This window comes from Hippopotamus amphibius, chromosome 5 (genome assembly GCF_030028045.1).
Source record: "Hippopotamus amphibius kiboko isolate mHipAmp2 chromosome 5, mHipAmp2.hap2, whole genome shotgun sequence".
Classification (NCBI taxonomy): domain Eukaryota; kingdom Metazoa; phylum Chordata; class Mammalia; order Artiodactyla; family Hippopotamidae; genus Hippopotamus; species Hippopotamus amphibius.
Genome location: NC_080190.1, coordinates 122,737,000 through 122,760,208, shown reverse-complemented (window position 1 = coordinate 122,760,208; position 23,209 = coordinate 122,737,000). Strand labels below are relative to the sequence as shown.

At 35.7% G+C, this 23,209-nt stretch overlaps 1 protein-coding gene across 2 annotated transcripts in view; it reads left to right on the top strand.

The window, feature by feature from the left end:
- RAB2A (RAB2A, member RAS oncogene family) overlaps nucleotides 1-23,209 on the top strand; it is an 82,479-nt gene that overhangs the window by 35,954 nt on the left and 23,316 nt on the right. For both annotated transcript variants that reach the window (XM_057734494.1, XM_057734493.1), the window contains 4 exons: nucleotides 1,891-1,958; nucleotides 10,753-10,835; nucleotides 11,268-11,360; nucleotides 17,123-17,234. In XM_057734494.1, the coding sequence (XP_057590477.1) occupies nucleotides 1,911-1,958; nucleotides 10,753-10,835; nucleotides 11,268-11,360; nucleotides 17,123-17,234 (336 nt within the window). In that variant the 5' untranslated portion in view covers nucleotides 1,891-1,910. The remainder of the gene's footprint in view (nucleotides 1-1,890; nucleotides 1,959-10,752; nucleotides 10,836-11,267; nucleotides 11,361-17,122; nucleotides 17,235-23,209) is intronic.

The window sequence follows — 23,209 nt, the reverse complement described above, 5'->3', positions numbered from 1 at the left end:
CCAAGGGTCTGTTTCTCATTTGCAGTTGTTTTTCATCAAATTTGGTATCATGCATTGGATTTAAGAAATCTTGAATCCCATTGAGCAATGCAGATGGTTTTGGATTGTGGTTAAAAGCCCTTCCATGGCAATGGAAGGAAAAACAGGATTTCTTTCTGTGGCTATAAACAATACTTTCATGAAGAGGCTTCCATTTTGTCAACTATCTTGCTGATACGTAGAATTTTGAACTTTAGTACATTCTTTTTAAATACTGGATATTTCAAAGAACATTTGTACCACACTTAGTCACTGGTTTCTTTCCTCAGCTACTCATTTTCACGTCACTGATGGTAAGCTGGTGGATGGTGGTTTTGGGTGGCCCCCCCACCCCCACCCCCACCCCATGGCACAGAATGTATATGACTGTATGCATGTAGATAGATATGTAAACGCTGTAATGGTTTTGTGTGACATAATTTTACAATTTTGCATTTTTCATTCTAGTACTACATCCTGACTCTTAGATCTCTTTTCTTTGGCTTTCCTGTATTTATGAATCTGAGAAACATACCATTAGTTTCTTTGTATTGACTACACCCCTAGGATGGAATAAGTAATAAAATATAGAGTAAAAACTCCATCAGGTTACATATCCTGGGAAGATAAATTACCTTTCTCCTCTCCTAATCAGAGTTGGGGGAATTATAGGAGATACTGAAATGAAATTCTGGCACTGGGCAGTATGCCCTTCCCTGGGCAACTAAAAATTGTTTTTCTGCCAGGGTGACATCTGGTTTTTGGGGACCATGTGTGTCTTCCCTTTACCCTGACTCTGATCTAAATACTGATATAGCACACTCCTAGCAGTAATGATTTGGTATAATGTAAGTGATAGACTTCTTGCAGTCTCCTTCACAGCTGTTTGCTGTTCTGAAATTATCCCCTCTTTTTCTCCTCCTGTTTTGATGATTGAATGAGTACTTTCAAAAGAGATGATAAATGCAAGGAAAAAAGCCAGAGTAGTAAACTGATAAATGTAAAGTTTGTATTCCCTTTGACCTGCAGTCCTATTTCCTGTAATTTTCCAAAAATCATAATCATAAGTTGAAAAATTCATTTCAGCATTAACTACTTAGAGAAAATTTGGGAACAACCAATATTTGTAGCAATAGAGTACCAACTTAATAAAATCTGTATATAGAGAGAGATGATGATCCCCCCACACACACAGAGAGAGGAATATTACACAGCCATCAAAAATAATGGTATAATTTTATATATTTCTTGATTTGTAAAGATGCTTTGTGGTATGGAATAATGCCTATGACAGTGACAGAAAGGCAAATTGCAGAACAGCATTTAGGTGTTCCCATTTACATAAAATTATATACTTCTGTGTGTATTTATTCATGGAACAATGTCTGAAAATATCCTTAAACAGTGGTCATCTCTAGTGAGTGGATTTGGAGATTTCTTTCCTGGTTGATAACCCATGCAGGAACCGACACTTTGATGGTGACGTTCATCTGTCCATTTTAGTGATTTTTATATCACATTAGTCGTTTTTAAGAAATTTTAATACTTGTGATTAATAATTATGGTTGTTGAATCTCATTTCTAGTTTTTTTTTTTTAAGTATTGCAGAGCCTGCAGAACATGGGGACCACAGTTGTTTTCTTGACTACACTAGACTCACATATCTTAGTGTTTTAATTACATCCTTAGCCTATGTCTTATTAGCACCTCTGCCTTAGCTTATACATTTCTAAGGACAGGAGCTGTAATTGTCAAGCTGTATATCACTTGGCATAGCATGTCCTAGAAATAGATAGCCTTTTAAAAAAAATCCTTATATGTGAAATATATTCCCACAAGTTTGTATAACAAAACATTTTCTGTTCTATTCAGGTGTAGAGTTTGGTGCTCGAATGATAACTATTGATGGAAAACAGATAAAACTTCAGATATGGGATACGGTAAGTATAGCAAAAATAAAGTTGTTTTATAAAATTACATTGTATGTTTGTTCTGTTTTAATGTTATTTTATGCCTGTTATGGTTTGTTAGACAGCAGTGCCCCTGCAACCATGATGTAAAATTTGGTACCAGAAAAGATACATTTTTATTATGCAGTGTTTTTTGGTTTTAGGTTTTTGTTTGTTTTGTTTTGGTTTGTTTTTGTTTTGTTTTGTGTTTTTTGGCTGTGTTGGGTCTCCATTGCTACACGCAGGCTTTTCTTGCAGGGACTGCTCTTCGTTTGGGTGTGCGGGCTTCTCAGTGAGGTGGCTTTTCCTGTTGCTGAGCACGGGCTCTAGGTGTGAGGGCTTCAGTAGTTGCAGGATGTGGGCTCAGTAGTTGTGGCACACAGGCCCTAGAGCATGTGGGCTCTAGTAGTTGAGGTGTGTGGGCTCAGTAGTTGAGGTGTGTGGGCTCAGTAGTTGTGGCACACGGGCTTAGTTGCTCCGCAGCATGTGGGATCTTCCCAGACCAGGGAGTGAACCCATGTCCCCTGCACTGGCAAGCAGACACTTAACCTGGCACCACCAAGCAAGTCCCTATGTAGTGTTTTCAACAGTGGTACCCCAGGTGTTGGGTGTTGGTGAACATATTTGAGCAAATGCTCAGGCAATGGGATCTAAACAGAAATGCTCTAGAAAGTATGTTTTTAAGAACAAGCAGTATGTCTAACATACACATATGAAGTAAAATATATGAATGTCAATACCATAGAGTCACTTGATCTGACAGTTTATTAATTTATTTTAAAAGTATGATTTAGTTCCAACTGCTGGAAGCTACCTTGCTCCCAATCCTGATTCTGTCGTTTATATTTATTGACTGCCTATTGCATGTCATGTTATCTAGTGTTTTAATGGCAGTTTCTCATCTGAACCACAGAAGATGATTTGAGTGACTATTTTCTTTATTTTCCCATCTTATGTATAAAAGAGAAGTTACTCTATTATATATAATGCCTTGAGGTAGAGGTTCCCAAACTTTTTTGTCTCAGAATCCCTTTATACTTTAAAAAATTAGCAAAGACCTCAAAGAGCCTTTGCTTATGTGGCTTATAGCTATCAGTATTTACTATATTAGAAATTAAGCTGAGAAACTTATTAAATAGTTAATACATTGTAGAATTCTGCACAGAACCCCGGTTGAGGAAAACCAGAAGGTCTTTTATGACAGAGCATCTCTCTAAACTAGAAAATGACATATAAAATATGGGGAATTTTACCATCATATACCCCTGGTCTTTTTTCCCTTAATCATGCAGTCTTAGTGTGTCACCTGTCACCTTTACTAGCCATTATTGAAGAAAGGCACCTTGAAGACTGTTGACAGACTGGATTCCCAAGAAGATGAGGCAGATTTCTGAAGGCTGTTGTGAGACCTAGATTTGCTGATCCTACCCATGTATCACACAGTCTTTCCTGAAATGGAAAAAATCTTGCTCTGTCCCAGAGGTATATATTGGACTCTGTGTTTTTATGCTTTCTTATTTCCTCTTTTTGCAGTAAAGATTTATGCTTTTACCATTTCTTAGTGTTTCCCATCACTCCCCCACCCCCAGCCTGTAGCATCTCATAACTTTTTGGATTTATATTCTCTTAGGCAGCATGACTACAAAACTGCATTTCTGTGCAAGAGAAAAGTAAAATATGCATAGTCCCTTCTTTCCTAGAGATTTAAAATTAATGATCTCTAACCAAAAGGAAGTATTTTCTACTTCTGTATTAAGTTTCTCTTCTTTTTCAGGAGTGATTGTTTTACATAAACCAGCTTGCTTCCTAGCTAGTAAACTTGTGCCACACACATCCTTCAGTGAGGTGTGGACCAAACTACTTGCTATTCTTTAATAAATATATTCTCATACCTTGTACTTGCATAAATACCTGCTTTGCTTGAAGTACTTTCCCCCCCTTTTCTGTTTCAGACCAGCTCATCTGTCAACACTTGTGGAGCCTTTCTGACCCCCATGGGATAGCTGATTCTCCCCATAAGATTTTATGCATATTTCTTTATAGCTCTTATCCTGTTGTTATCAGAGGTTTTTGTTCCCATGTTTACCCTCCTCAGAATAAGCATCATGAGGGAAAGGACCATCTGTGTCTTACTCAACTTTTTACCTTGTTTGTATTCTTGGTTCATACTGGTTGATGCAATGTTTGGTAATTTTTTTTTAATGAATGAGTAAAGTATCTCATTCTGTCTCAGCAACTTGTAGGATCATTGGAAGTGCTCAAGAGATACCATCTACTAAAGTACATGGTTTCAAAAGGAAAGATTAATATCATATGAAAATTATGTGATATTTCAGGCACAGACCACCTCATTGTAGTTTATTTTGTTTATTCAGTTGTTCTAGCCTTAAGATATTCTCTTAAATAGTCCCTCCCCCATTTTTGAAACTTGAACAAATTCTTCATTCTCCACTTGTGTCCTAGGTTAACTAGTCATGCCTTCTTTTGATAAGAACCTTTTTTCACCTTAGCTTATGAGTTAATTGCTTTACATGCAATGATCTTTCAAAAGAAATCTATAATAATTATTTATGCTGGACAGTGTGAAAGGGAAATAGGAAAAACAAACAAACACATACCAACCTTCTTGTTCACACTTCCTCTATAAGGGCAGAGGAGAGAGGCTGGTGCCTTTGAAGACATCACAACCCCCCCAAAAAAGAATTCGAGGGCTTCCATGTGGAGGGTGCTAGAAACTATGGCCTGTTCCAGAATTTAAGGACTATTCAAAAAACTTTGTTAACTTATTACTTTTGAAAGTAGTTTCTTGAGTCTTTGCCCTACAGGTTTTTCTCTTGGTGGTGGTTTTCTTCTTTCGTACCTAACTTGCAAAACTCTTTAATAGATGTTATCGGACACACATTACTTAGTTTGTATCTGGGTGAAACACAAGTTCACATATTGTTAATATTTTGCAATGTGTCTATGCATTTGTAGAGCAGGCTGTGCTTTTAGTAGCAAGGGTCATGGCTGTTCCTGGCCCAGGATAGTTACAAAACCATCCCAGAGTCCTTCAGGGAACAATTTGCCAAATGTTGTGGTTTGTTTCCTCAGCCTTTAGAAAGTGAATTTTTGTTCACAGTGACTGAGTCTCAGTATCTTAGGATGTTTGTCATCCATTGTATATGTTTCCAATCTCATTAAAAATAAAAACAAGGGGTTTTCCTTGCAAAATTTCCACATCCAGTATCTTTGCTTTCTTTTGAAAATAGAAAGTATAGCTGCCAACAGATACTCCATGGAGGCCTTGGTAATAGTTACCAGTGTATCCCTTAGAGCACGTTCCCCTGCCCCTGTGTAAGCACGTTCCTCTGTCCCTGTGTAACCTTTTATCTTTTACGGGAAGTCAAGTGTTTGATATTCTTGGAATCTGTCAAGGTAAGTCACAGGAGAAACATGACTTGCGTCCAATTCCATTCTTACTCTTAGACTGTCATCCAGTCTTTACCCACCTTTTTCTATTCTTGCCTGTCTTTTGCTTTTTGTCACTTTTTCGGTTGCCTTCCCAGCATATCCAGATTTTATTCTCCCCCAGAATTTGTGGTATGGGTGTTTTAAGTCCATGTATCTGTTCAGCTTCCCTGAAAATATTTTTGTATTAGATTGACAAGTATTTTTCCCATCATATAAGACTTAGTGAAACTATGTAAAAAATCATGTGAAACCTATTTGCTAAAAGTACCTTTTCAGCAAATCACAGGTATTTTTTTGATGCTTTGTAAAACGTGTCCGTTTATATCCAACTTCTTACCCCCAAAATGAGAATTTTTGTTGTCTCGGTGGAGCGGTGAGGATGGATGACCAGAGTTCAGGGGGGCTAGAGAAAGAGCCTGGAGCTGAGCCCTGCCAAGCAGTCCTGCCTCTGCCACTCCTCTTGCTCCCATCCCCCCGGCCCCAGGAGTTGAGAGGCTTTGGGAGGTCCAGCTGTTTCACTGCCTTTGGCAGCTGTTGATCAACATTTTCTTGAACAGCCCCAGGGACAGGAAACTATCTTAGACATGTCATTCTCCTTCCCACCTGTGGTCTCCAGTTCTCTTATATGGCAGTGTTAAAAGAATCTGAAGGCAGCAATTGTATCCTCTGAGTCTTTTTTCAAAGTAACTATTCTGAAATTTGTTAAAGCCTTCAACATCTCTTCTTTCCTAGATGTTCACAACCTTTATTTCTCGTCTCAGAATCTAATTTCTGTATGAAACTCCCTTAAAAGACCTAGAATTGAATAGTCCCGCTTGACTTTTTCTCCATCCTTGCTGTAGACACTGAGGCAGCCTAAAAATTACTGTGATTGTTACTAATCTTGCTGTAGTCCCATCAGAAGTCTTGCTCTTGCATGTAGGTTTCAAAATCTTTTTCCTCGATGATAACAGGTCTAGATTTTTTTTTTAAATAAATTTATTTGTTGGCTGCATTGGGTCTTCGTTGCTGTGCACAGGCTTTCTCTAGTTGCAGAGAGCAGGGGCTGCTCTTCGTTGCGGTGCGCAGGCTTCTTATTGCGGTAGCTTCTCTTGTTGCAGAGCATAGGCTCTAGGCATGCGGGCTTCAGTAGTTGTGGCATGTGGGCTCAATAGTTGTGGCTCACAAGCTCTAGAGCACAGGCTCAGTAGTTGTGTCGCGTGGGTTTAGTTGCTCCGCGGCATGTGGGAGCTTCCTGGACCAGGGCTTGAACTTGTGTCCCCTGCATTGGCAGGCAGATTCTTAACCACTGTGCCACCAGGGAAGCCCATGTCTAGATTTTTAAGTTGAGTCTGTTTATTAAAGTACCTGAGATTCCATGGTTGGGCACTGAACAACTTATTTGGCTACTTAGAAATCCTTTTTTTCTTTTTGGCTCTTGGCTGTGTTCTGTGTACCTGGAGTTGTTAGATAAATGACTAACAATGAAAGTAAAAGGTATTACTGTAATATTGATTCTCACAAATCTTAATTTTCTAACTTTATTGGCTGTTTGGGATCAATCAAGATGACATACTGGAGTGTCCACTATAAATATACTTCAGTGTTCTGAGTTAGGCTGTCCCTCAAGGAGAACTAAGGAGGGAAAAAGATGAGCATTTGAACATTGTGTTCATTTTATCTAATCAATAGTATTAGAACCAAATGATGACATGAAATTGCTTTTAGATTTGTGAGAAAAGAGGATAAGTATAGGCAGTGGTAGACAAGCTTTCTAACTTTGTGAGAGGATTAGGGGGCTTGAACTGGACCTCAAGGGGAATAGAAATTGGATAAGTAGAGGGAGAAGAAAAATTTTCAGGCAAAGAGTTAAACAGAGGCACAAAAGCAGGAGTATTCAGAATATGGGCAGAATACCAATAGGAAAAAAATGGCTGTAGAAACAAGACTTTTACTGAATAATATTATAAAATTGTAGAGAAACAAATAGAGATCAGATTCCCAAGAGCTTAGGACTTTCATTCAGGGTAAAGATTTTTGAACAGTAGCTTGATGCGTGTGAAGTTGTATGTCATGGAGGTAACAGAAGAGGAGGAGGAGTTAAGTTGCCAGACTGGTTACTCCAAAAATTGTTATCAACAGATAGACTTAGGCACATGGAGAAGCCAATTTGGGGGAATCTCTATCTGGCAGTTAGAGGTAAATTTTAAACGTATTCTGGCAAAAAGTCAAGTTTATTTAATTTAACAATCCTCACATGGAAAATGAAGGACTGTAAGGCGGCTTTTTCACACATGTTCTGTGGCTCTAATTTTAGTAGTAAGCATCCCAGAATGAGCATGCCTGTCATCTCTCGAGGCAGACTTTTCTGTTCTGCTTTTTTGCATATCTGGTATCTTGCTGATTTTTTTTTTTTTTAAGTGCAGAAATCAAAGAGCTATATTGTGAGTTGACAGTTCATGGTCCACTCTGGCCGCCCCAACCAGGCTTTTCTGGTGCTGTTCACTTAGCTAGTTCTTGTTTCATTAAATGCATTTTTCTTTACACCCTTAGCTGCTGTTAGGAGTCCCTTTCTAAATACAAAGAATTCTATATCCTATTCAATTTAAAGCTTCTAAATTTCTTTAGGCCACCATCTTACTGTGAAGATGATCAAAAACATCTATGTCCTAAGTTGACATTCTTTTTCATTTAAAACAATATCAGTTGATCACAGTTTGGACAGGTTTGTATTAAAGTGCTTTTTAAAAACTAGATTACTTTGCTTTAATATGATTAAGATAATCCCCATTGGGCTAGCTTTCTGAAGTTAGTTGTTTAACAGTTTGTTTATAGTTGGAGAAGCCATAGTAAAACACTTTATTGGGCAAGATTTATTTCAAGGCTACCAGAACCATTAACAAAGAGACTAGGCCAGAGTGTGGGATGTTGTTCCTACAAGTCAGGTCTCAAGATTTTGGAAACTGTTCTGAATACTGATCTTTGTTTATTACAGATTAATCATAGATATTAAGATGCATAGCTACCTTCACAATTCTCACTTGTAGTGTGTCGTTTTTTATTTGCTTGAGTTTTTGTTTGGTTTTGTAATGCTGGGCAAAATCCAGATTCAGTGGATTCAGTATACGTGATGTGTTATATACACATTATTTCCATATTATAACATGTTCTTTGTAAAATAATTCAGGAGGAATGGAAATGGTATATAGATATGTGCTTTTCCTAATTTTTTTCCCTTTTACTGTTTCTTATCTGGACTGTAAACACTGAAGTCTTAGATCTTACAGTTCTTCTATGAGGTCTATAGCAATGTACAGTTACCCCTTGAACAATGCAGGTGGGGTTGCCAATCCCCACACAGTCAAAAATATGGGTATAATTTATAGTCGGCCCTTCCTATCCATGATTCTTCCTATCCGTAGTTCTTCCAAGCCCGTGGATTCAAACAGCCTTAGATTGTGTAGTACTGTATCATTTACCGTTGAAAAAGCTCTACATATAAGTGGACCCCACACAGTTCAAACCGTGTTGTTCAAGGGTCAACTATGTTCATTTTAACATCCCACCAAGATTGATTTAAAGAACTTTTACCTTTACTCATTGTTTAGGCTTGGGAGATGCAAGAGCTTTAAACTTGATTTTCATTTTGAACTAATAAAATATTTGCCTTTTTTTGTATTGTTTACCACATGATCCTTCCTCGGTATATGTAATTCACAGTGAAATGAATCTCTTAAAAATCTAGTCCTTAGTTTTCCCATGCTAAGCAGTTAAAGAAGAAATTCCCATAATGCTTGCATTTTGGAGTTGGATTTGAAAGGATTTGGGGGGAAAGATGTGTCTCAAGTAAATTATTTCATGCTTCCAGCTAGTGTCATCTAGTGTTTTAACCTCAAACTCCGTGAAATGAATTGGCTATTTTTACAGCCCTTTTATGTGATGGCTTTCTCAGTTTCTAATTTATCATAAGACATTATTCTAAGTGCCAGAATTGCTTTGGGGTTACTACAAGAAGGCCTAATCTTTAGTTTCCACTTGAGAGAAGTTATTTTTACTGAATCTTAGTATGTCAGGACTTCCTGATGTCCACTCATTTAGGTGCGATGGAGTAATGACCATTTTGTGCATTTGACTGAGACATTAGAATTCATTCTTTCACTCAGCAGGCTTTCTCTGCATGCCTGCCGTGTGCAGACACAGTGCTGGGCACCAGGGCTGGGGGGCGGCAGGAGTGTAGTGAGAGGGCAACAAGAACAAGAATTGCAGCCTTGAGGATTAGTGTTAGAACAGGGCAGAACCTGAGCTGTCCGTGCGCATTCTGAGGGTGGAAAGAGCTTAATGTTTACACTGGAAGATCAGAACTCAGAATATGGAAACATGAGTATTGTTCAAGGAATTAGTAGGTTTTGAATACAAAAATTGTGGAAACTGGCTTTGTTTATTTAATTTACATGCTTAAAGGTAGAAATTAAGTGATAAAAATGAAAAGGGATTTTTGATAAGAATAGTGTCAATTTTAAACTCAGAAGCAAAAGGCACATCCCACACCAGCCTTTCTTAAAAGGCAGAATGTTAATGCCTCTGGTAGAAGAGAGAAATTAACTAATTTTGCATAATCTCTGAAGTCTGTTTTCACAAGTGGATATAAAGATGACTTTTATGTCCTGTTGCCTTTTGACAAGCATTATATATCAAGTATAGAGAAAATTGATTAAGTGTAGAGAAAAAAATTACATAAATTAAATTCAGAACCATTTTCTGTTTTTCATAATAAAATGATTGCTCAAAGAATTCCATCTGATGACTGTTGAAAGCTCACTGCAGTTTATGATATAACTGATAAAATCTGCATCCTTGGCCTTCCAACAACCTTTACACCAGCAGATGGTGGGCGTAAAGATGTCATTCATCATTTATTTACAATGGACTTTATTTATTCTAGTGTCAACAGCTGCCCCAGGGAGTGGGTTATTGAATTCAAATGTGAGGCTCTGGGTTATTTGCTTCCTTTCAAATTTGTCTTCAGAGCTTAGTTGCTAGGAGTCCTTTCTGTGCTCTAATAATGATTCATGTATTGTGAAGCCATTCAGTAAATTGGGTTGTCAGGGATTGCCAAAAAAGGTTTAGAGGTCTTGTTTTGGTGGGGGAGGGGGGTATGGATTGCATGTATGTCTGATTGACTTGAGCAGTAGTGGTATTATGTGACTTTCTCCTAACTCTGGTGAAGTTAGGATTTCTTCTTTTCCTTTATGCGCTGGTTCCCTACCTATCCATATTCTACGTATGAACAATAAGAAAATGTAGAGGACAGTTTATTAAAGGAAACTCTCAACCTTTTCTTCTCTCCTCACAGGCAGGGCAAGAGTCCTTTCGTTCCATCACAAGGTCATATTACAGAGGTGCAGCAGGGGCTTTACTAGTGTATGATATTACAAGGTGAGAACTTGGACGTTTTTCGGTTCAGTGGTCAATGCAGAGAATTTTTCTAAATAAATATTATCATTAATAAAAGTATAGCTTTGCTTTTGTGTCCTGGCTGTCTGCCTTTAAAACTTGTGTATCTTGAATTACATTTAAATTTACTACGGAAATCTGTAACTAAATTATTCTCTTATATGAATAAGCACCCCAAGTTGATCAGTTTGGTAATGATATTTAAACATTGGAATTTCCTGAAGTGAGGTTACATTTAATTTCTAAACTGAACTGTAGTCAGCTCTAACTCCAGATACTATACTTAAAATCTGTTTCTTGTTCGTAGTTGGATATGGCTAAAAATAATTATCTTTAATGGAATATATACTGTTCATTGTACACCACTAGGGGAAATACTTTGAAAACAGTAATCAAATTATCATTTATGTTTAGGAGAGACACATTCAACCACTTGACAACCTGGTTAGAAGATGCCCGCCAGCATTCCAATTCCAACATGGTCATTATGCTTATTGGAAATAAAAGGTAAAAAGACTCTTTTAAAGCTTGTTTGCATAATGATGAAGACTGGATAGCTATTTACGTAGTAACTGTTAAAGTGCCTGTCTTGTATATTGTCCAAAATGTAAGTTATTGAATTCTTAAATTATAAAATTTTTAAAATACTAAGATGCTTCTTTTGGTTTTTAAAATGCAAATAAGCTTTATTGGAAATTATAATTTGAAATAGTTTTTGTTGGACGCTATACTTTAAAGAATACTCTTAAGTAGTCTTATCAGATTAGTAATTTAAAATAAAACCCACTGATTTGTTTGGTGGCTAGTTCACTGTTCAGTATTATCAAAAATACTTGGCAGTAGAAATAAGGATCTATACAGAACTCAGAAAGATATTTTTTCCCTTTTTCATAACTTAATGTGTATTATATGAGTTAATAGAATACATAGATTAATCAGGTGTATTTCTCCGTAAAGGCCTGAAACACTTTTAATATTGTTTAGTAGATATCACATTAGTACTTAAAAGCTTACCTCTAAGACTTACATATTAGTGTCATCCTAATATTGTTTTTTCAATCTTACTTTACGTTATATCTCTAAGGATCATTATTTGCAGTGAATTCTTGTGCTCTACGTTTAAAATGATAGTACATGGGAAAACAGTTTCTTGACCATAGTTTCTATAAACTTTCAAGAGTGTAGGAAAGTTTTCACTAATTTAGTAGAAAATTACAGTGGTAACAAAACTAGTATTTTTAAATAGCTAGACACAGAATTCATTCATTCTTCTGGTTTATAAAATGGTGTTAAAAGATAATGTTTTTAGAAAAGTAAAAGCATGACTTATGATAATGAGCACGTTAGAACTTTTCTCTATTTCATTCATTAATGAGGGAACCAGTAAGGTATTGCAGTTGGTTCAAAAGAGAGCTCAAAATTCCACACATTTATAATCCAATAAGGAATGCTGAAATGAATTTACAGATGGATACAAAACTGAACAAAATCCACTGGATGATAACTTATTACACCAGGGCTCAGTCTGCATTTCCCTGGACAAGAATTACTTGCATTATTACCTGTTTTTCACAAGTTAATTTCTCTTTAATATCTGTACACTCCTTGAAAACTGGTGGGGTGCAGTTAGAGCAGCGCTTAGAGGGAGATTATAATACTAAACACTTTTATTAGGGAAAAGTTTCAAATCAGTAACCTCAGCTTTCACCTTAAGATTAAAACAGAAAGGTAAGAGCAGATTAAACCCAAGCTAAGCAAAAATGGAGGTTAATAGAAAACAAGTAAAATTGAAGCTAGTCCTTGAGAATGTCATGAAAAAAGACACACATTACCAATATTGGAAATAAAAGAGTGACGTTGCTACAGATCCTTCAGATATTAAAGGGATAATAAGAGAATGTTGTAAACAAAATTAGTAAATGGATTGGGGAGACGTTGGTCAGAGGAGTACAGACTTGCAGATAGAAAGTGAATAAGTTCTGGAGACCTAATATACAGCATTTTGATTATAGTTAACAATACTGTACTATATACAGGTTGCTGAGAAACTAGATCTTAACTGTTCTCACCACAAAATGAAGTGATAAGTGATGTGGTAGAAGTATTAACTAATGATACAGTGGTAATCATATGGTGTTATATAAATGTTTCAGATCAACACATTGTATCCCTTAAACTTACACAGTGTTATATGTAAGTTATATCTCAATAAAAAAATAATCCCTAAACAATAAAAAAGAATATTTTCTTTACAGCTATTTGATTCCCCAATTCTAAGCTGTAGTTACCATGTTCTTTGTAAACTTCCTATATTAGATGATTACTTTCTTATCTGTAGACTCTTTAAGTCCAAAAAGAAACCTGAATAAATGGAGAGATATACCATGTTCATGGATTGGAAAATAAATATGTTTCATATGTCAATTCTTCCCAAATTGATCTGAAGATTCACTGTAATCCCAATCAGAATTCTTCAGGCTTTTTTTAAGTAGGTGGAAGTTGACAAGCTGATTTTATTTTATTTTTTATAAATTTATTTATTTATTTATTGGCTGCATTGGTCTTCATTGCTGCACACAGCCTTTCTGTAGTTGCAGCAAGCGCGGGCTACTCTTCATTATGACGTGTGGGCTCCTCATTGCAGTGGCTTCTCTTGTTGCGGAGCATGGGCTGTAGGCATGTGGGTTTCGGTAGTTGTGGCACATGGGCTCAATAGTTGTGGCTCACGGCCTCTAGAGTGCAGGCTCAATAGTTGTGGTGCACGGGGTTAGTTGCTCCATGGCATGTGGGATCTTCCCATACCAGGGCTCGAACCCGTGTCCCCTGCACTGGCAGGCGGATTCTTAACCACTGCGCCACCTAGGAAGTCCCTACATGCTGATTTTAAAATTTATATGAAAATGCAAAGGTCATAGAATAGCCAAAATTGGAGGATTTACTGGTTTCAATTATAGTTATTTCAAGATTTATTATAAAGCAACTATAATCAGTCTAATATTGGAGTAGATAGACATAGATCTGTGAAACAAAGTGAGAAATGAGAAGTAGATCCATTCATATGTAGTTAATCTTTTGACAAAGATGCCAAGGTTCATTGGGGAAAGGGGTAATCTTTTCATCAGATGATGCTGGAACAATTGAATTGCCATGTGCAAAAAAATATACCTTGATCCTTACCTCACGTTGTATACAAAAATTAACTGGAAATGAATTATAGACTTAAATATAAGAGCTAAAAGTATAAAAACAATTCTAGAAGAAAGCATATAAAATCTTAGGGATTCTGGTTTTGTCAGACATTACTCAGATAGAGAAAGATTAACTTACCAAGCATTGGCAAGGATCTAGAAGAACTGAAATTCTTGTACTACTGGTGGAAATGTAAAAAAATACAACCCCTTTGCAGAACAATTTGGTGGTTTCTTTAGAAAATCATTGTACATTTATTTGCCATACTACCTAGCCATTTCACTTCTAAGTATTTACGCAAGAAAAATATGCTTTACACAAAAAATTATACACGAGCTTTCATAGTGGCTTTATTTGCAATAACCCCAAACTGGAAACAGTCCAAAATTCAGTTAACACGTAAATGGATAAATTGTGATACAGTTGTACAATGGAATACACTGAGCGATAAAGAGGAATGAGCTATTGATATACACAGCAAAGTGGATGAATCTTAAAATAATTATGCTGAGTGGAAAAAAAAACCTGACAAAAAAAAAAAGACATACTGTATGATTCCATTTATATAAAACCCTAGAAAATGCAGACTATTCTTTAGTGGCAGAAAGCAGATCATTAGTTGCCTAGGGTACTGGGGAAGGATTACAGTAGGAAATGAGGAAACTTTTGGGAGACTGATGGCTTCACCACGTATGCATATGTCAAACTCATCAAATTTTATATTAAATGTGCAGTTTTTTATGTCATTTATATTACAGTAAAGCAAAAAGTAATATAACAAATAAATATTGTACTGCATAGATTAGATTTTTTTTAAGTGTTATTTTATTGAGGTTTGCTATTAAGAGAACATACAGTTGTCCTTCCACATCCATGGGGGATTGGTTCCAGGATTCCCCACAGATATCAAATCCTTTTAAGAATTAAGGCTGTTGGAGGGGAGCTTTAGTCTTTGTAATACGGAAGTATTCATTCCACCATTCAGTGATGATGTATGAAATAATAAGAGGAGAATATTTGAAGAATAAAGAGAATTGTCATAGTTGTATCTCACCGATGTTTTCCTTGTGTCTGAAACAAGGTGGCTGGCAGTTTACTGGTGGCTTAAATTTGGTTGTTGCCCATAGTTCAGCTGTGAAAAGAAAGAGCCAAGCATAGTATGTACAAAATATGTTTCCAATAATCCTAGACAGGTAGCTCTTATCATTAGGATACAGTAGGAAAGACATGTTAAGGAGGAAACTAGGAGAAAGGAAAAAAGAATGTATGACATGCAAAGAGTGACTGGAAATGAACAGAGATAAATGAAGGGATTATTATTAGATGAGGTGTATTGGGGTAGATGTGAAAAGAGGGAATAAGCAATTTTTGAGTTAAGTGAATTAAGCAGTAGGGAGCCAGTGGAGGGATTTGAGAAAGACAGTGACCTAGTCAGAGTGACAGGTGGTACGGATTTTTCTTAACTGTGGCATTTGAGATTTGTTAATACAAGAAATAGCAGAATCTACAAAGATGAAAGTTTTTAATAGTCAAAGGATTAGAATACCCTAAACAAAAAAGCAAAAATTAAGAGAATGGTTTAGGAAAGAAAGATATTTAAGCAGTGAAAGCAATTTAAATGGATTAATGGGGTGAAAAGTCAAAGACAACAATATGATTTTATGCCTGGAAAGTGAGGAAACGAAGAGTAATAAAACAAATACTGAATACTAAAGTGCCACTTTCTTTTTTTCAAACAATCCCTTAAATGTACACATCTTTAACCCTCTTTGCCAAGATAACATTTGCAAATGCGAGCATCATCAGACATACTGATAGGGGAAAACTGGGAATAACTTTAAATATCTTCAGATAAGGGATTGTTTAAATAAAATATGGCATATGCATAAAATGGGATAAAGGGCAGTTAAGGGAAAGTATTTTCTTGAAGATTTTGTGTAACTCAAAGCTAATTTTCCTTTAAGAATGATTGTCAGATAAGGGGACTGAATTTCAGGAGCACGTTACCATATCACTGTTGCTAGTGTCCCCCCACCATTTTTTATTCCTACCAGAATATAAACTCCATAAGGTGGGGGGGTGGGGGTTGGTGGTATTACGTCTGTTTTTTTGAGTGGTCTTTCCCCATATCCAGGAAAGGGCTTGGCACACAGGAGGCCCCCAGATTACAATTGGGTAAATTAGCCTCGTCCAGTTATGCTATAATATTTGCAAACTGAGTTTGCCTGCTTTTTATGTCCTCGTTTTACCACTAGTATATCATAGCACAGTCAACTTATAACTACTGATTTTATTTCTCAGTGGAAAACAAATCTGATACAAATCTGTCAAAATAATATGTGTCAAGTCTAGACGGAAGTACGTGGATATTATATTATTCTCCATCCTTTTCTGTGCATGTAAATTTATAATAGTAAAGTTTAAAATTTTTTTACAATAAAACACACTTGAAGAGGAGACTTCTACTTTTTACCCCTACCTTAACTAATTCCAGTACGGTAAAAATGAATTCCATACTTTTGTCCAAAATTTCTAGCTTAGACTTTTGTTTCTCTGTTCCTCCATTAACAGTTCTGTTGGGAATTAAACCAACTGGGATTAATAATTATTAATGTTTCTATAGTACTTTGAATTTTATTAAGCAATTTCCTATAGTTTCTGAGAATTGTGTAACTTATTTTTAATTACATTCATAGAAACTCAGTCAGTCTGGCTGAAGGATGAGGAGACTGGTGTAATTTTGCTCTCTCAGGTTACATTGAGTAAGATGGTTCCCTTTGGGAACCCACTGTACTCAGAGGTAGGGTTTGGGCTGGATGTTCCTTTTAGGTTTCTTTAGTTTTAGCATTCTAGGACTTTGACTTAGAATCTTTCTTCAGTTGGATTGTGAGTTCTTTGAAACTAAGCAAGTGTGCACTTTGACTCTCAAAATACACAGAATAATGCAGTTGGTTATTATGTCTCAAAAATTTTTTGAAAGAATGGTCAGCACATCTTTAAATCTTACGGTACACTTTCCACAGATGTCTCTAATTGTACTATGTTGGTTGATAACTTGGCCCTTTCTTTCCCATGTTTAGTGATTTAGAATCTAGAAGAGAAGTAAAAAAAGAAGAAGGTGAAGCTTTTGCAAGAGAACATGGACTTATCTTCATGGAGACTTCTGCTAAGACTGCTTCTAATGTAGAAGAGGTAAGTAAGAGGCCTATTTAAAATGTTTACCTTTTTACTTAATATAAATTTTTATATATCTTAATATTCATTTGTTGATTATCCCCCGTAAGCTTTTTAGTCACAGATAGTCTTTGAAGATTAGAAAGAAAATTTCTTTCCTTTGAAATGCCTTGTAACATTCATCTTATATCAGACTCTTAAATTGTATTCTGAGCCTTCTCTTGAAGCCAAAATGCTTTAACAGATCTTTGTATATACTTTCCTCAAAATCTTAGATTTGTAGTATCAGTTATTTCCATTGATCAATTTGAACTGTGGAAATTTTCTGAACACACAATGTTCTTCTGTACTTTGTGTATGTGGATATGATATTTGATTTATTATACATACAGGTGTAGACAGTTAATCCTCTCTTAGGTAAATGTATTACTAATTCTATTTCATAAAAACCAGAAATGAGACTAAGAAAATATGTAGTTTGCCCAGAGTAATGCTGGAGTTTCCACCTCTGGGTAAGAATCTTAAGAGCAGCTGCAGAAAGGGATTCTGGAAAACAAATAATTGGAGACACACTTGTCCTAAGGATAGTAGAGGACGGGGTCCTAGGCCACATCTAGCACTGTGCCTTCAACATAGTAAATGATGAGTAAATATTTATTAAGAATAATACTCGGAGCATGTCTAATTAACCATTGAACCCAGAAATTGACTACAATAGTTCAACAGCATTGGTCTTTTCACTGAGGAGTTCTTAGGTAAGATATTAGACTCATCTATACTTGATGAGGTGCTCTGTGATTGTCCATAATACTTTTCTTACAGGCTCCAATTAATACTTTACCTGTGTTGCAAATTAATTACAACTTGATACATACAAGAATAATGTTTTACTTCACACAGCAAACCCAGAGAGAAATCTATTCTGTCTTGTTTAACTTAAAATAGGCACATAGAGCTGCCTGTTGGAGTGAAGCACTCTTTTATTAGAGGTGTTGGATTTGAAACCATAGGGGCCAGCGTGCTATGGGGCTTTCAAGACATCTGGAATGTATCCTTATTGATTATTAACAATGTATTTTCTTGTTGATTTTGAGAACCTTAAAGCCAGAATTGTTTATATTTTATGAAAAAACCATACCATGAAGTCAGATGACAAGATAGCCACTACTGGAAAGTGATTCTGAATTTCTAATTTTGACCCTAATGCTTTTGTGCTCATTTTTCTTATTTTTAACAAGTAACAGTAGGTGTTTATTTATAAGCAGCAAATTACTGTTGTCAATTTGGCTGAATATTTAAGTGAAATATATTTCGTTAATGTTTTGGCAGCATTTATTGCAAAAACTCTGTATCTTTGGTTAATAATAAAAATAATTGTTTAAATCTGATCAGGGCAATTTCCCATACTCATGAGAGGAACAGCACTTTACTTAGTCAATTAAACTAATTTGCCTCTCAGAAGCCAAGGATATTAAGAAATAATTTTTTTAAATTCCATTTTTAAAGAATTCTTAGGTAAGCATTATATAATATAATCTGTGAGATTTTACCTAAAAGCTAAAAATATTTCATAATAAATATTTTAAGAAGCTGGAAGACCATTCTGTGATCCAAAAAGGGTGACATCAAACCTGAATCTCTTTACGCAACTTAGAAACTGTTGAACATGAAAATAATAATCAAAGGACTCTTGCATCTGGGAAGATGGAGTAGACTTACTTTTCACCTATTCCTCCTGCTGAATACAACTAAAACTCTGAACGTTATATGTAAAACAATTACAAGAAGACCAAAAGGTGGAGAGGAGGCCAGCCAACTATAGACTTTGGGATCTGAGGGATGATGCAGCAGTGATTTCCCTTGGTTTTCTTTTTGCCACATATACCTCAGATTGGGTGCTGGCCTAAGTGGCCAGGTGCAGTACCAAAATAAGCCTACTCGCTAACCAAAGGACCAGGAAAGGTGCAGCCTAGCAATACAGAAAGCTTTTAGAAAGAAAAAATACTCTACTACAGCCAAACATCACAAAAGAAATTATGGTGCTACTTCTACCATCAACTTGGCTGTAGTGAGGTTTTTCTGTACTCCTCATTTCCCTGTGGGAATGAATGGTGTCAGAGGAAGCCAGCTAAAGCATAGGTTTAAATACAATCCAAAGTCTCATAACACAGTACCCAAAATGTTCAAGATCCAACAGAAAATCACCATACCTAGAAGTAGGAAGATCTCAAACTGAATGAAAAAAAAAAAAAAAAAAAAAAAATTCAGTAGATGCCAACAGCAAGATGATGGAGATGTTAGAATTTTCTGACAAAGACTTTTTAGGCAACCATCATAAAAATGCCTTAACAATTTTAGCAGCATGCTTGAAACAAATGAAAAATAGTCTCAGCAAAATAACTGCAAGATAAAAAGAACAGGATAGAAATTTTAGAACTGAAAAAATATAACAACAAGTGTTAAAACTCAGTGGATGAAATTAACAACAGAATCATGGGTACAGAGGAGAGAAGTAGTGAACTGGATCATAGAAAAATAGAAACTACTTGGTTTAAACTACAGAGAGAAAATAGAGTAAAAAATAGAGAAAAAAATATGAACCGTGCCTCAGGAATCTGTGGGGCTGTAACAAAAGCTCTAACATTGTATTATCAGACTCCTAGCAGGAGAGAAGAAAGAAAGATGGCTCTGAAAAATAGTCAAGGGAGTAATGACTGAAAACTCCCCAAATGTGACAGAAGATGTAAACCTACAGGTGCAAGAAGCTGAGCCAACTCCAAGCAGGATAAACCTTAAAAATCCACACCAAGACAAACTGCTGTCTATAATCAAATCTCTGAAAGGTAAAGACAAAGAAAAAAATCTTGAAGCAGTGAAAAACAACTCCTTACCAATTGAAATGACAGCAGAATTCTCATCAGAAACCGTGGAGGCCAGAAGGAAATAGCACATCTTTCAAGAGCTGAAAAAAAAAGTCCACAATACTAGAACCAACAGAAGTATCTCAGGAATGAAGGGAAATCAAGACATTCTCAGATGAAAGAAAAGCAAGAATTTATCAATAACAGATCTACCATAAAAGAATGGCTAAAGAAATTATCTAACAAACAAAATGATAATCTTTTAAAAGGGAACACCAGTAACCAAAAGTATGAATAATCATGATAGACTTTTTTCTTAAAACTTTTAAGTCTTGTAAATTACATTTGACAATGTAAGCAAAACTATTAACATCTGATGTGGTTCTCAGTACACACATAGGAAATAAAACCACAGTGGAAAAAGGGACATCAAGGGAGGAACGGTTTTTATACTTCACCTGAATTTGGTAAAATGACAACACTAGCAGACTGTGATGTTTTGTGTGTGTGTGTGTGTATGGCGCAATACTCAGAGCAGCTACTAAAAAATATACAAGGAGACATACTAAAAAACAGTAGGTAAATCAGTATGGACTTAAAAATGTTCAGTTAACCCTCAGAAAGGCAGGGAAAGAAAACAAAAAACAGCAAACAAAAATAAAGTAGCAGACTTAAACCCTCACATAGCAGTAATTACCTGGAATATAAATGATCTAAATACACCAATCAAAAGCCAGAATTTGGCACAGAGGCAAAACATGACCCATCTATATGATATCTACAAGAAATTGACTTCAAATATAGTGATATAAGCAGTTTGAAAATAAAATGATGGGAAAATACTTATGACACAAACATTAATCAAAAGAAAACAGGAGTGGCTCTCAATACCAGATAAAGTAGACAGAGGGGGACATTATATAATAATAATAAGAGTCCAAGGAGATAATAGCAATCCTAAATTTATGTGCACTGAACTAGAGCTGCAAGATGTATGAAGCAAAAACCAGTAGAACCAGTGGAATTAAACTAGAAATCAATAATAGTCTCCATCTATAATCATGCATTTGTCTATTTCTCCTCTCAGTTCTGTTGGTTCTGATTATCAATAACAGATAACTGGGAAATTCTTCAGAGGCTTGGAAACTAAACAGTACGCTTCTAAATAATGTATGTGTCAAAGGGGAAGTCTTAAAGGAAATTTTAAAAATGCGTCGGACTGAATGAAAGTAAAATACCACATATCAGAATTTGTGGGAAACACGTAATGCAGTGCAGAGGAGAAATTTATAGCATTAAACACATTCGTTAGAAAAGGGAAGTCTCAGATCAAGAATCTTAGCTCACACCTCAGGAACCCAAAGCAAATAGAAGGAAGAAAATAATAAAAATAAGAGCAGGAATTTAAGTCAATAAATTTGATAAACCTCTAGCAAGACTGAAGAAGCAAAAAGAGAGATGGTACCGATTACCAGTATCAGGAACAAAACAAGATATAACTACATATCCTATAGACATCAAAGGAATAATACATAAATATGATAAATTAGATGAAATGGACAAAGAAAAAAAGACAAACAGCACAAACTACTAGCTCTCATAGTGTGAAATAGAATATTTGAATAGCCCTATAACTATTTAAGGAGATTGAATTCGTAATTTTAAAATTTTCCAAAAAGAAATATCTAGATTCAGATGGTTTCACTGGAGAATTCTACCAAACATTTACAGAAAGAATGAACACCAATTCTACATCATCTTTTCCAGAAAATAGAAGAGAGAGAACATTTCCTTATTTATTTTATGAGGCTAATATTGCCCTGATACCAAAACCAAAGAAAATAGAAAAAAAAAAAAAATTACATGGCCAAAAGGAATTTATTCAAGGGATGCAGAGCTGGTTCAGTATAATCTACCATTTTAATAGGATAAAGAAGGAAAGTCACATCATAGCAGTCAGTGCAGAAAAAGCATTTGACAAAATCCAACACAGAACATGTTTAAAAGCCCTCAAAAGGGCTTCCTAGGTGGCGCAGTGGTTAAGAATCCGCCTGCAAATGCAGAGGTCACGGGTTCGATCCCAGCTCCAGGAAGATCCCACATGCCGCGGAGCAACTAAGCCCGTGTGCCAAAAAAAAAGCCCTCAAAAAAAAAAAAAGGAATTGAGGAGGACTTCCTCAACTTGCTAAAGAACATCTATTAAAAAAAACCCTACAAACTAATGTTATACTTAGTGGTGAAAGGCTGAATGCTTTACCCCTTAGATCAGGAACAACACAAGGATGTCTATTCTCGTGACATAAAGTCATGAAATAAAGGCATACGTCTCGAAAAGGAAGACAGACATAAAACTGTTTATATTTGTGGATGACATGATTGTCTCTGTAGGAGTCCCAAGGAATGTACAAAATAAATAAACTAGAGCTAATAAGTGAATTCAGCAAGTTTACAGGATATGACATATGTAAAAAATCTACTGTAATCCTGTATACCCACATTGAACACCAAAATTTAAAATACAGTACTGTCTATAATCACACAAAAAGAAAATGAAATACCTAGGTATAAATCTAAAAATTACATGTATAGGACTTGTATGCTGAAAACTACAAAATGGTGATGAAAGAAATTAAAGAAGATCTAAATAAATGGAGAGACATACTATGTTCATTGTTTGAAATTCTCAACCTAGTAAAGATGTCACTTCATAAATTTATATACAGGTTTAACTCAACTCCTATCAAACAAAATTCCAGTAAAGTTTTTTGTAGATACCTGAGAATATTATTATAAAATACATATTGAAAGGCAAAGGAACTAGAATAGCTAAAATAACTTTGAAAAAGAAGAGTAAAGTAGGAGGAATCACTCTATTTGATTTCAAGTCTTATGTGGCTATAGTTGTTAAGATTGTATGATATTTGTAAAGGGAGAAATACATCAGTGGAACCAAATAGAGAACCCACAAATATGCCCAACTGCGTTTTAACAAAAGTGCAAAAACAGTTCACAGGGGAAGACAGCCGTTTCAACAAAGATGCTGTAGCAATTGGATATCCATAAGCAAAAAAAAAAAAAAGACCTAAGCCTCACACCTTATACAAAAACTAACTCAAAACTGATCATGGAGTT